The sequence below is a fragment of the Bombyx mandarina genome, chromosome 16 (genome assembly GCF_030267445.1).
Source record: "Bombyx mandarina strain Sakado chromosome 16, ASM3026744v2".
NCBI lineage: Eukaryota > Metazoa > Arthropoda > Insecta > Lepidoptera > Bombycidae > Bombyx > Bombyx mandarina.
Genome location: NC_143222.1, coordinates 11271059 through 11285470, shown reverse-complemented (window position 1 = coordinate 11285470; position 14412 = coordinate 11271059). Strand labels below are relative to the sequence as shown.

At 37.7% G+C, this 14412-nt stretch overlaps 1 protein-coding gene across 1 annotated transcript; it reads left to right on the top strand.

Moving 5' to 3' along the window:
* The first annotated feature begins 909 nt into the window (after nucleotides 1-909).
* On the top strand, nucleotides 910-13432 carry Lnk (SH2B adapter-like protein Lnk). Its single transcript, XM_028171022.2, has 4 exons — nucleotides 910-1772; nucleotides 3830-4195; nucleotides 5480-5674; nucleotides 13306-13432. The coding sequence occupies exons 1-4, from the start codon at nucleotides 1086-1088 to the stop codon at nucleotides 13405-13407; spliced, it is 1350 nt and encodes a 449-aa protein (XP_028026823.1). The 5' UTR covers nucleotides 910-1085; the 3' UTR covers nucleotides 13408-13432.
* Nucleotides 13433-14412: the final 980 nt, after the last annotated feature.

Sequence of the window (14412 nt, the reverse complement as noted above, 5' to 3'; positions counted from 1 at the left end):
CATAGTCCTCAGATAACACCGTGGAGGGTAGCTGATTTCAAAGCCGGATTGTACGTGGCAGAAAACTATCCCTGGAAACGCACTGTCGTTGAACGCAGTTGTTCCAAGCAGTATGGATAGACTCTGCTGCAGTGGCTGAAGGTGTGACGGTGGAAAGGAGATAAATAAATGAAGGTGTAATAAGGGGTAGTGGACGTAATTAAAATGTCAAAATGTGAATTTGATCGTAAAACTTATCTCAAACTATTATATTACACGATTTTTATGGTTTATGGTAGCATACGAAACCTTTTGCACTGCATGTTTTAACCCAACTTCAAAAAAGGAGGAGGTTCTCAATTCGACTGTATTTTTTTTAATGTTTGTTACCTCACAACTTTTGACTGGGTAAATCAATTTTGATGATTCTTTTTTGTTAGAAAGCTGAATGCTGAAAGCTGAATATAAAGTTCCGATTTTTTTAGTTTCTACAATATTTTACCTGACCTGCGACATGAGTGGGTCACCAATAAAGACCGGTCGTATACCTTTAGTAAATTATACTTATCTATACCTATAGTGTATTTTATTTTATATCTCAATCAGTTTTTAGAATAGTCTTTAGACGTAGGTAAGTTTTCTTTATCCTTCTTTTTTGGCATTCTCATCGGGCATTTCTTTTTTTCTTTTTCGACTTCTCCCAAGTAGGTTGAAGTTTTTCTACCTAAATATTATTATGGTAGTGGCCTTTTTAGTCGCCATAGTGTCACACAGATTTTGTAATGTTAAACCTTATAATGAAAGGACAGGAAAAGTTATTAAAGAAGTAAATGAAACAAATAGCAAAAAAGGAATCGTTTGGTTCGATTTAATCACTTTTATTGAGAAAGTGGAGCTATACCTTGCTTTTTTAGTATGGCAACAAAATTTGTTTTCGCGAGAAAAAAAACTTGTGATAGCATCGTAAATTTTATTTTGATTGCAAAACAGGCATGAGAATAGTTAAAAAAACAAACAACATCTGTACAGTTAGTGTAAGTTACGGTGCTTAGTGTAAAATTGTAAATATTTGTGCCCTCGTGGAGCTGTTAAAGCGATTCCTGGCCATGGCGGGCCCTTCGGACGGCGACCCCGACGGCTGGGTCGAGTACTGCGAGCGTGAGGCCCGCGCCGCCGCACAGGAGCTCGCTAAGGGCTGTCTCCCATACATTCAGCCCGGTCATGAAGCTGCTGCTCAACCTCCCACTACTCACAAGGACTTGCTTAAGAAATTCATAGACTGTTTTACTGAACATTTTGATATAGAAATAGGAAAATTAAAAGCCCTGCACAAATTGCCTAATGGAACGCATACCGGTCACGACGAGAGTGACTACTCTGAAGACACTGAATCTCCCCAGACACAGCACAAGCCATTCTTCAGAAGGCTATCATTCAAAGGTCTTAGACGGGGGAAGGGGCTTTTTCATAAACAGCATTCAGACGAAGTTGAACTCTCATCAAATTTGAACAAGCACAACAAGACTAAACTAGCTAAAATTGTCGTAGAATGTAGGAAGGAAGGATTAGTTAATTATTTAACACCAGAAAGCTTGGAGCAACCTAGTGGTCCACAAAAATGGGAACGATGCAGGCTAGCGCTCGTCAAGACTGTTGGTGGTTATATGTTAGAGTTTTATTCTCCGCCCAAATCCCAAAAACCTCGTAGCGGTGTCTTTTGTTTTCTAATATCGGAAGCGAGAGAGACCACTGCATTAGAGATGCCGGACCATGAAAACACGTTTGTTTTAAAGGTAAATAATAAACTCACTGACATTTTTTTGGTTCCATGTGTTAATATTCTTAGAGTGAATGATTATAAAAACAATACTAACATTATTATTATGAAGATGTAGAGTTAGGCATTAAAAAGAAGATCACATGATCCCTGATACCCTCTTGGAAGTCATGTTTTACTGAGCAAGAAAAGATGACATAATTCATACATATGTTAAAGTAAAAAAATTGGGCCAAATGGCTGCTTTCTAAACATACACTGGTAAATAGTTTAAAAATAGAGACAATAGCTTAACTAGTAATCTACACCAAATATTTAAAAATAAAGAACTTTGGATAGTATGGTTACATGGAACTCTCAATTTTCATAAGAAATTTTTAATTGGGAGTTTTTTTTTTAATTTTTATTGGACGAGGATGAGTGGACGAGCGTACAGCCCACCTGGTGTTAAGTGGTTACTGGAGCCCATAGACATTTGCGACGTAAATGCGCCACCCACCTTGAGATATAAGTTCTAAGGTCTCAAGTATAGTTACAACGGCTGCCCCACCCTTCAAACCGAAACGCATTACTGCTTCACGGCAGAAATAGGCAGGGTGGTGGTACCCACCCGCGGGGACTCACAAGAGGTCCTACCACCAGTAAAAAATCCTGCATCTGCATCCTAAAGAAATAAACAAATCATACTAAGGGATATAGGGTTCTTTTCTGTAATGTGTAACTTTTGTAAATTATAATATATAAAATTCCCTTCAAACATTAGTATGCCAATCACTCAGAGCTAAATTGAGATGCTTTATAGCAGCCTTTCCCAAAGTGTGCAATAACACCCCCTTGTGGGTGCTGCAGGCCTAAAGGGGCGAGTGGTAAGAGACCCAGAAAAAAATGGGGGCATTGTGTAGAGGCTTGAGAGACGATTTGTAATTTCATCCAGGAGGACTCTTAGACACAGACTGAGCTCTCGCTATAGCGGTTTTTAAGTAGGTGAAAAAATGGGGGAACTAAAGTATAATTTGTCCTCAAAGTGGGCAGTAGACAAAATAAATTTGGGAACCCCTGCTTTATAGAAATGTTTAGAAACCTTTAAAAATTGTTATTTGATAAAACAGTTCACTAACTAGAGTACTGTTTAGAATGTGGAAGTTGACCACTATAATTTATTTATGTAAAAACTCGTCTGGTGCTGGTAGTTTGTTACCAAGGAAACTTAGAAACCTTGCTAGATATGTTAATATGTATATTTTAAAAAATAAATTGTGTGGTAATTGCTACATCATATTATTAAGTGTTCCTATGTGTAACTATGAATATATTTTTTGTCATCTTTTCTGTCTACAATCAAGCAATGACTATGAGTAGGTCTGTTTATAGACAAAATAATTTCACAGAAGAGGGTGTTCATAAAATCATCCATTCTTTGGATATGTCCACTATATTGTTACGTTGCTTTAAATATTTAAGGGTATAAATCAATGCTGAGGTTTGAAAAGTGGTTTTAGTTGGATGACTGCTGATACATACCTTATCTTTAGAGAAGTGTTCCTAGAACACTTCATAAGTTTTAATGCAATTCAGGTGTTTATGTAATTCACCATGAACCCTTGATGCATTAACAATTCAGCATACAACTCTGTGCTCTTTCTATTATATTAGAAGTAGCAGTGCAGGTCAAAACTGCAACTCTATTAACAGATTGTCATTGATACTGCTACTGTAAATAATGAATTAAGAGAATGTTTGCACCTATAGCCAATGGCCGGGACCTTATTTCCTTATTTTTACTGGTGGTAGGACCTCTTGTGAGTCCGCGCGGGTAGGTACCATCACCCGGCCTATTTCTGCCGTGAAGCAGTAATGCATTTTGGTTTGAAGGGTGGGGCACCCGTTGTAACTATGCTTGAGACCTTAGAACTTATATCTCAAGGTGGTTGGCGCATTTACATTGTAGATGTCTATGGACTCCAGTAACCACTTAACACCAGGTGGGCTGTGAGCTCGTCCACCCATCTAAAAAAAAAATATACAATTGCTTATGTAGTCTATTATCATTAATTTGTGTTTGAATTTCCTCAGGCCGACAACAATATGGAGTATGTAATAGAAGCATCAGACGTTGACGACATGAAGTCATGGCTAGCTACGATCAAGTACTGCATGAGGTCGCCTCCAACAGCCCAGCCCCCTGCCGATTCTCTACCGGAACCGGTTCCAGAACTCCCTCCACGTAGATCGTTGCCCCCAAGCCCGGAACCTGAGTTGGCTTCGATCGCTGAGGAATGTGCTCCGGAGTTAGCAGAATGGCCATGGTTCCATGGGACCCTGCCTCGGTCTAATGCTGCAGCGCTGGTGCTTGCTGGCGGGCATTCAGCGCACGGATGTTACCTCGTTAGGCAGAGTGAAACAAGACGTGGGGAGTACGTCCTCACGTTCAATTTCCAGGTTAGTACAAAAACCTGCCCATGCTGGTATGTTTTGATGGTAAATTTACTTTTATTGGTGGACTTTTTGGCGGGAACAGCGAGGAGTAAAGTTGTGTGATTTGTTGAATTTAGTGTTTCTTCAGGTTTAAATGTGTAATAACAGTGGTTTATTAACTGCTTAGTATCCGTGAAGGTGCACAAATGTGGGAAAATGAAACAAAACCACTGAATGTAATTTCTTGGGATCCTCCAAAAAGTCCAGTGAAAAAGTCTCAGTAAATGACTACCATTTTACTGAGATGATTATATTTCGTCCCATATCATCTTTCTTTTCATTTTATGTCATGTTTCATATTAATCAACTTCATTTCATAATATCATTTTTCATATAAAAGGTGGTAGATTCTGCAAAGCACTGCTCTTGTTAGGACCAGTGTTAGCAACTTCACCATGTTAGAGCCCCGTGAGCTCACCTAAACGTTCGGCGATCATGACCTCTTAAGGTCACTAGAATAGGTAGAAAAAAAGATATGTCGTTTTCGAGAAGATTATCCGATTGATGTTACCACGCGTCAACTGATTTTTAAAAACAATTGCAATTGTAAAAACTTATTGTTTCGTTGATAGCAATCGAATTCTTTGAACCATCGTAAATAATTTTAAAGTATGTAAAGAAAAACTTTTATTATATAAAACTCTTTCGTTTAAAAAAAGTATTTTTCTTCAGTGTCATGGAGGGAAGTTTGTAATTGAATAAAAAGAGAGTTCAGTTTTGTATAGTTTATTCATACTGTTTAATTTTTAATATAAATTTTAAAACATTATACATAATACAGTCAAAACCGTTTACTGCGACATCGTTTAGAACAACATGTCGGTTATAATAACCTAGAACAAAGGTCCCGGCTGAATGCTATATGACCGCCTTATTAAAAACATTGCTAATAACGACATACCTCATAAAAAGACCAAATTTAACTAATATTTCGGAGAATTAGTTCTAACATTGTGTAATACCTACTATAGTTCTGAAGTGATGTCGAATAGACATAATTAAGTAATGACTTAAATCAGCTAAAGGCTTTTAAATTTGGCGGCAATGGACACCCTGATACTCTGTCCCTTTCCCACCAATCGAATTTTATTATATTGACGTCATTTCTTAAACTAGTACCATCTATCTATCATGATATTGTTCTCATTGACAGGGTAAGCTTCGTTTTATGTACCCTGTGGCTGATCTGTGCCAATCAAAGAAGGGCTTCTGCACAAATCGACCCCAACGCACGATTTATGTTTCCAGGGTCGCGCAAAACACCTCCGCATGACCGTCAGCGAAGGTGGTCAGTGTAGAGTTCAGCATCTATGGTTCCCGAACGTGCTCGATATGCTCGAGCACTTCAGAGTGCACGCCATCCCGCTGGAGTCGGGTGGCGCTGCTGACGTCACGCTTGCGCAGTACGTCGTCTGCCCAGACCGACCCGACCAGCAACATCAAGTGAGGGACTGACATAACACACACATGCACACACACATACGACATACACACAAACACGACATACACACGCACACAGTATATGATATACATACAAACATAGGCAGCGACACGATTTTGCCCTTGGAAGATAATCCGGGCCACTCTACTATAAAGTAGACCGCGCGTTCATCCGAAGGAAATAAACAAAAATAAACACACTGTCGCATTAAATTTAAAATAGCCATGCAATGTGGGTTGCGGTAGGCAGCGGCTTGGCTCTGCCCCTGGCATTGCTGAAGTCCATGGGCGACGGTAACCACTACCATCAAATGGGCCGTGTGCTCGTCTGCCTACTTACAAGGGCAATAAAAAAAGTGGATTTAACTACGTCCAGACTATAAATATTATGTAGTCTTTATAAGACAACTTTTATGATTAGATTGGTATTACATTCGTAACTCAGTGTTCAAGATTAGATACGTAATAATACGTAGGTAATAATGGGTGTTCGGGTTTTTTGTAATTTGTTATACATTCAGAAAAACATATTTTTGAACATTTACAATGCACTACTACGGAGCGATCCTTGAACCGCAAATATGGTTAATAACTATGACCGCTCGCGCGGCCCGGGAAAATGGCCTCTTCGCCACCAAATAAATAAACAAAAAACTATTTCGTATGTATATTTTCTGTAAATATTCTGAGTAAAATCTTTACTGAACAAATGATCGCACGTACAAATATAATAAGTACAAACAAAAATAATAAAAGAAAGCTTGTAATTAATTAATTTACAATATATAAATGATTGTTTCGAACTAGTTAATTGATACATACAAAATGTGACCCAAATGTGTTCTCTTAAGATTGCAAATAGCAAAACTATGGTTTTGACAGATGACAATTGACATTTCCAACTTTTTGTTTTAATAGACATTTTGCAAAGGCATCATCTACCCAAGATACACAGAATGTTAATTTCTATTTGTATAGTAGTATGAAACATTGTACATAACAATAAATTGTAGTATAAAAGATAATATACAAAATTTTATTTAATTATTAGGAAAAGTTCATAACATTTAGATAAATAGATTCCCACCGAACAAAATAACTGCAAATACTCATTAAAAACTGTTAAATATATACATAAAAATGTTATGCTTATTTATATTTGAAATTATGACTAATTAATTTCACTTGTGTTGATGAATATCAAAACAAACTTATTTTTTGTATGTAAACTCTTTTTCAACTAAATATACAGGCTAACACATTATAGTTGAGCAATGAGACCATTGTTTAAAGTCAGGAGGAATGTTTATATCATATTAGGGCTACCGTGCAAATAAATCATCGAACTACATTGTTAAGCGACCCAGTCTTATTAAGAATTTGTATATAATTTACCAATTAATACTTTACAATGGGGGTATATGTATTTGTAATCATTCGCCATAAAACAAAATGATTAATCTTTAAAAAAAAAAGGATGCGTGTACTTATGTACGCGCGAAAGAAGCTATACTTTATTTTTATTAAATTTATTTCTTTTTTTTATTATTTAAATTTTAATCAATTTGAAAAAAATCAATTAAACAACATCCTCAAACACGCATAATATTGGACATCCCCTTTCTTGACATCGTATAAATTCGGTAATTCTCGGTACGGTTCGGAAAGTTCAGCTGCGGCTATATTCAGACTCGCCGAGTTACGTCGGTCGTATTGTAATGAGCGATTTAGTGGGCAACTTCATTCTGTTAATTTTGTGTCACGGTGCGCGCGCATCGTAAAATTTCACTCTCATCAATTTTTCATAACGCGCCTAAAGAAGTATAACTTCAAAAAGTTTTAAACTATGTACAAGAAGAAACTATTTGAGTGGCCAGGGAAGTCGGAAAAGTTTTCGGAAATATAAATAAATATATATTGTCGTACACTTTCGATCGTTCTTTTGAAGGAAATTTCTCCCTGACGATACTTTTCTTTTTAAATATGCATACCGGGTCTCAATATTTTTTATTGTAAATGGCACTCTATTGTTTTTAATTCTATGTTTGTGGTTTGAAATATGAATAGCCTTTGACAGTTGACAGCTTTCAAATGGTACATTTAATATAACGAACTAAGGTTAGAAACTATGATATAGACTAGTACAGTCATGCATAGAGTAGCGCTATGAAATTTATCGTTGCTATTAAAATAAATAAAAGCTTTCGAACTAGACGAATTCAAAGTCTAGCTCGCGTTTAGCGGTTATCGGAGATTGCTCCACCAAAAAAAACTATAGTAGAATTATTTTGTCCGTGCAGTTTGGGTCATAAAACATAGCCCGGCTAGGGCGGTGAGCATCTGTAGGTGGCGGCCTCCCCCCGGTGAAGGTCAAGGGGCGACCTGAGGGGGTGAGGCCGCGCGGCGCGCTACCAGCACTCTAGCGCGCTGCCGTGGAGTGAATAGAGCGACCGGTCGACGGTGTATCGCGTCCCGACCCGGCAGGCTGGTTCTGGTCCAGCGGGGTATTCCGGGACACCAGCGGCACCGTCTGGGCGGCCCGACGGGCTGCCGTACCGAGACGGCCGACGTTTCAGAGCCTTCGATTCGCCTCGAAGGCTCCGTCGGCTGGGCGTCCTTGGGGTGAGCCGCGCCGTCTGGTTGTAGTGTTGACCGCGGTAGCCCCCCTACCTCATCCGGGTTCTGACCTCGGAGGGGATCGGACGTCGGGTGTAAGAGTGCAGGGGAGTCGTTTAGTGGGTGGGCTCTAAAATCCTTGGGCCCGCGGTCTGCTCACAACACCATGCAGATCGTTGAGTCTCACATACCCCGCGCGCCCCTTTTGCGCGGGGACCTCGTAGGAGGTTCGGCCCTCTACCCGAAAAAAAAAAAAAAAAAAAAAAAAAGGGCGGTGAGCATGTTGCGCGGGCGCAACGCCATTATCGATATAAAATATGAGTCATCGAAGGCAGGTACACGGCGGCGGGGTGGTATACGAAGGGTGATGAGACATTGTTATGTTAAGAGTTATTTGTACTTACCTGCAAATTATAGTACATTATGTTGAAGAGTAATGTATTTTTACGGATTCGTTCTCTAAATTTCTTTAGTGACACAATGGCTACTCCTTTGTTTTGTATCAAAACGGCAGAATTTATTCAAAATAATATTTGCACGTGTGTTATCAACAATGTGTTAAAATTTTTCACTGAAATAAGAATATATCTCGAAAAGTTACAAAGTGTTAATTTCTGTCGTTTTCGTTAACTTGCTGCGGCGATATGTGGTGTTCGATTGGTGATTTTTTCGTTCAGTTTTATCACTAACGCACAAAATGACAAAACTATCGATAACGCTTATCGACAACAATAATGCGCATCACTATGCCCGTCCATAAGGCTCGTGAGTGGAAGACAGAGAGCGAAACACTCGCTTCACCGCTCCGATTTTTTATGACCCAAACTGCACGGACAAATTAATTCTACTATAGTGCAATAAAACAAAATTTGACATTGAAAGGGATTTAGTATGTTTTTTTTTTTAATATGTAGCATTGGGGATAAAGCCATTATCGAAATCACAAAAAACTTCAATTCTAACAATATTTTTTTCAACACACATACAAACACGCACACATTAATGTGATATTTAAAAAATAATGAGTAGAAATAGGTACGTAAACGTTTGAATTGCATGTATAATTATATCAGTGTTGTTACGCTCTGCACTCGTAAGGTTTTTTTTGTTTTTTTTTTTTTGTTTTTGCTGTCGTTTTTCGCTGGCCAAAGCATTAATATCGCTCAATGTCGCTATGTTTTAATTTGGTAAAAAAAAACAAATATCGGTCAATGAACTTTACTGTTCTACTGGATGACCGAAAACTTTCGCTACATTTAAGGGTTATTGAATTTTATAATAACCCGATAATAATGTAGTAAGAATTAAGTATCGGAATCAAATGTCGATGACCTTTACAATTTTATCTTACCCTCAATCAGAGGAATTAATAGCTTTTTTTTTTTTTAATATTCAATAATAATCACTACAAAAAAATGCAGTACCCATGGAATAATAAAAACGCTTCAAAATAAGTACAACCTCTTGTTTTATTTTTGAAGGTTTAAAAAAGATCAAAGATTAAAATTATAAATCAACAAATATAAAAAATCAATTTGTCCGACAACAAAACAATATCTTCAATTTTGATATCCTTGTTTATTGAAAAAAAAAAACATGTTATAAAAAACCTGTACAGATTAAATGTTGTAGCTTGTAAATTGGTGCATGTTTCAAATTGTAGTTTCAATGTGTTATACTTTGAAAATAATTAGTTTCAGTTGACAACCCTGCACTGTATGTACTATCTAGTAATTATAATTAGTTTTTAGAAAAAAATCTTGTAAACACAAAGAATGCGGGCGTATTATTGATATAAAATAATTCTAATAAAATTACGGAACATATGTCGTCCATTGTTATCATATGATTGAGATTAACTGTATCTTTATTGCCATTATTAAAATATAAGCGTTAGTTCCAAAGCTTTGTCCATGCATCGGACGAATAGAACGAAATGTCTATGCGTAGATGACGTCATACATTGTTTTAGTTAGGATCTATGAAGGACTTGTTTTGCCGTTCCTTTGCCGATAATTTAGAATAATAATGAGTTCGTAAAACCGATGGCTATTACAGCATGGCTTTAATAATTTAGCTCATATTTTATACGAAACCATAGATTAGTTTATGTTTCATATTATATTAGATTATGTCTATGAATAACGAAGGAAATGCATTTTTATTTATTTTCACATAAATTATGAGATGTACATACCTATACTTGTAAATGTTTAAGTGAAATATAATTTTTAAATGGTTGTTTGTACATATTATTATTATTATGTTGAAGGAATTGAAGGAACACATTGTTTAATGACGGGCTATAGGCGTATACTCTTTATGGATTAATATCTACCATTGTTTTTGTAGACTATTATCATTGCAATGTATATTATGTATTTAAAAAATCCCAAATATAAGTAATTAAATTTAATAATGCATGATACTTGCCGAGCTAAATTTCATTTCTATAAAATCTGTTAATATATATATATATATAATTATATAAGCACTCTAATCATATACACTAATTTTTTATGTACTATTTGTACCTAGTACTTACTATGTATGTATATATTTTTGTATTGAAAAATATCTCAAAAAGATATTTTCGATTTATTTAAATTAGTACAATTTTATTGGTAAACTATGGAAAGAAACAAAAATTGTAGTTTGCTTTACTATAAATATTGAATTTTAATTATTATGGTTGAGGCCGTAATGCCTTTTCGTTTTTGGGGCTTTTAGGTTATCGTGAAGTAAATGAGATACTGTTTCGGTTATGATTATCTTTATTTTTAATGTTATTATTTAAATTAATGAATGTTAAGGAATCTTAGAAATCCATTCCGAAATGGACAAGTTTGGAGACTTGAAACTGATCAGATTTTAGTCAAATCCGAAATGGTGAATGAATATTGGGCCGTTTGACTTTATCGCCAATAAATTGTGATCGTCCGAGAGAAAGAGAGAGATAGCGCGATATAACGAAAACGCCCTCATTGTTCCTTTTTTTTTTAAATAAAAATAAAATTTCACAGCCCTTTAGCCTCTTTTTTTAATGTTTTTTTTTTTTCCATCTGTTCCAAATGTAATTTACATTATTCCACCTCTACCTAAGCTTACCACGAACACGCTATCGATCGTACCGTGAAAAGTTGGCAATCGTGATACAATTAAATTCGACCTCACGCCTCACGGTGGGTCGTGGAGTCCACACTGTGATGCCAAAACAAATGAGCTGTTTTGTATCATAATACTAACATAAACACGAAGCGACACCGTGCTGGTAACCCTAAAAGCTTTTCTCTGTTTTACAATAAAATAATTAGAACTTTTTTTTTTTTTGTTAATCAGCTTTAAATTTGTTGTACATATTTTTATTATTTTTTATGATTATTAAACATTATATTTTTGGAATGGCTTGTTTTATTTTTTTTGCCTGCGTTTATTATTTTTTGTTTGCTGCTGTACTGTGTTCCGGTTTTAGTTTATGGTTAGTATGTTTTTTTTGTGGCAAGGTAAGGAAATCGTTCTCGGAGCCGAAACGATAGTGACGGTAGGACGTTATAGGATGGGTTTGTACGTTCCGGATTGAAGGATGGAACGCCATTTGAACAATTCAATTTGGGATCCAGTGTGCTTAGTGCGAGTACTTTAACGTTCGCGATGGCGTAAGTTAACTCAAATACAGTTGAAACAGCGCCCCTAAGTTCTAAAAGCCGCTAAAAGTAGGCAAAGTGTCTAATTCCATACGAAGTTAACTTTTACGCTATCGAGAACGTTAAAAAACTCGCACTAAGCACAGGGGACGCGCGTTTGATCTCTCGTGTAAAATAAGAAAAAATAATGGTATATCACTATGGCTGAAGAAGAACGTTAATTTGCTAAGTAAAGTAATTGAGAGGTGCAGTCGTAGTGTTAATTGTGTTATATAACGGCAGTCCTTCAAAATGTAATGCGTGATTGCTTAGTGGCATAAACACGTTGGGTTGTGGTACCTACCCGTTCTGGCACTGTACGCCCTGTTGCCGGTAGCTATTAGTGTTTTGTGATAGCACTTTGTTTAATTAATAATAAGAATATCCAAATTTCTTCTTTTTCTTATTACTTAGTTGGTTGGACGAGCTCACAACCCACCTGGTGTTAAGTGGTTACTGAAGCCCATAGACATCTACGACATAAATGCGCCACCCACCTTGAGATATAAGTTCTAAGATCTCGAGTATAGTTACAACCGCTGCCCCACCCTTTAAACCGAAACGCATTACTGCTTCACGGCAGAAATAGGCAGGGCGGTGGTACCTACCCGCGCGGACTCACAAGTGGTTCTACCACCAGTCTTTCAGTCAGTCCAGTGTATAGTCTTTGCATGTTTGTGATTATTTACAATAATAGGTTTTTGGCATAGCTTCATCAACGTAAGTGGGGTGTGTGGGGGGCCGAATCAGCAAAGAGTGACCCGTCTTTCATTAGTATAAGTAAAAAATTAATGAGCTTTGTATTTATTATATTTAATTTAGTTAGAGTTTTTATTTTTGTAAAATTAATCGTTTTGATTTCTTGCTTTCTGACTTAGTTACATTCATTTACGATAGGTGGTGCAGTAGTCGCCATAACAAGAGCAGGTACTTACGTATTAACGCCACCGCGGCAAAAATTCGATTAAACTATCCTTTATGGTCCGTCGATTTTGGGTGGGGGGTGGGGGGGGGGTAATGGTTTACTCCCTGCACCATTCCCACCCCGCGAAACCCCATGGTTACGAAAATATCCACGGTTAATTTTTTTGATTAAAATTGCATTATTTAGTCGAACTCCCTCCGCGTCTCCGGTTTTTATATACACTCTAGGGGTAGTGCAGACAAGACCAGGTTGAAAGTGGGGTGCTCTGATTCGCTTTTCCATTGCTAACCATTAAATTTTTGCCGCGGTGGCGTTAATACGTAAGTACCCAAGAGCATTACAAATACTGTTTTCGCTACTATAGCATTACTAATGTTACTGTAATAACAGTACCTATTATTCTTACTCAGGTAACTCACGGCAGCGACGTGAGGCTTCGCAGAACTGAATTGGCGGCTCTTCTCTCCGCCCATGATCTACGTGCAGTCGATAATCATTATACGTTTGTTTAAACCAATATACGCGCAATAATCGAAATCCGATCATAATAAGTCACCTCAAAGTCTAGAATCGTTGTGATGGTAATGGGTGGACTTATGTAGGTAATTTTGTTTTGATTTGTAATTGACATTTAAAAAAAGTTACCATAACCAAAAAAAAAGTTATATATAAAACTCGTAAATACGTTAATAAAGCAAAAAAACCTAAATCGGTTGACAGGCAGTGGAGAAAACGGTACTGAATCTTTTTTTTTTTTTTTTTTTTTTTTTTTCCTACCTAAGCTGAGAGCCTTGAGAGGCTATATCAGCGTAACCCTAACTTTAGTAGGTGAGCTCACGGGGCTCAAACCTGACGATGTTGCTAACACGAACCCTAGCAAGAGTCGTGCTTCGCAGAATCTACCACCGGATCGGAAACGCGACCCACTGAGAAGATCCGGCGAGAAACTCAGTGGGCTGTGTCTGGGAGTTAATTTACTCGTCGAGCCCTTCGACGGGTTCGACGAGAACGGTGACCGGTGCTTGAATTACCTAAAAGCACCGTTAGTGGATCGGGTGGATCCGAGATGACGTGTTTTGGGCGACGTCGACTGCTTTCCATTCTGTCCGCAGGATCGGGAATGTAGTTACCGGCGGCCACGATGAGAGGGTTCTCGTGTCGTGCCGCTTTATCGAAGTGGCGCATGGACGCCGACTGCAGATACTTACTGATGGACTCTAAGTCCAGGTCGTCATGGAGGTCGACATTCCTGACGAACCACGGGGCTCCGACGGCTATCCTGCAAAAACGGGATTGAATGATTTGGAATGACTTTAAGTGAGTGCGGGCCGCGTGAGCGAACACTACACTTGCATAGGTCATGACGGGGCGTATGCAAGTTTTGTAGAGTGTCACCTTATTTCTAAGGGACATTTTACTTCGCCTACATATCATCGGGTAGAGACGTCCTAGAATGAAGGCGGCACGATCGCGTACCGTCTTGATGTGGGGGCGGAATGTCATCCTACTGTCGAGGG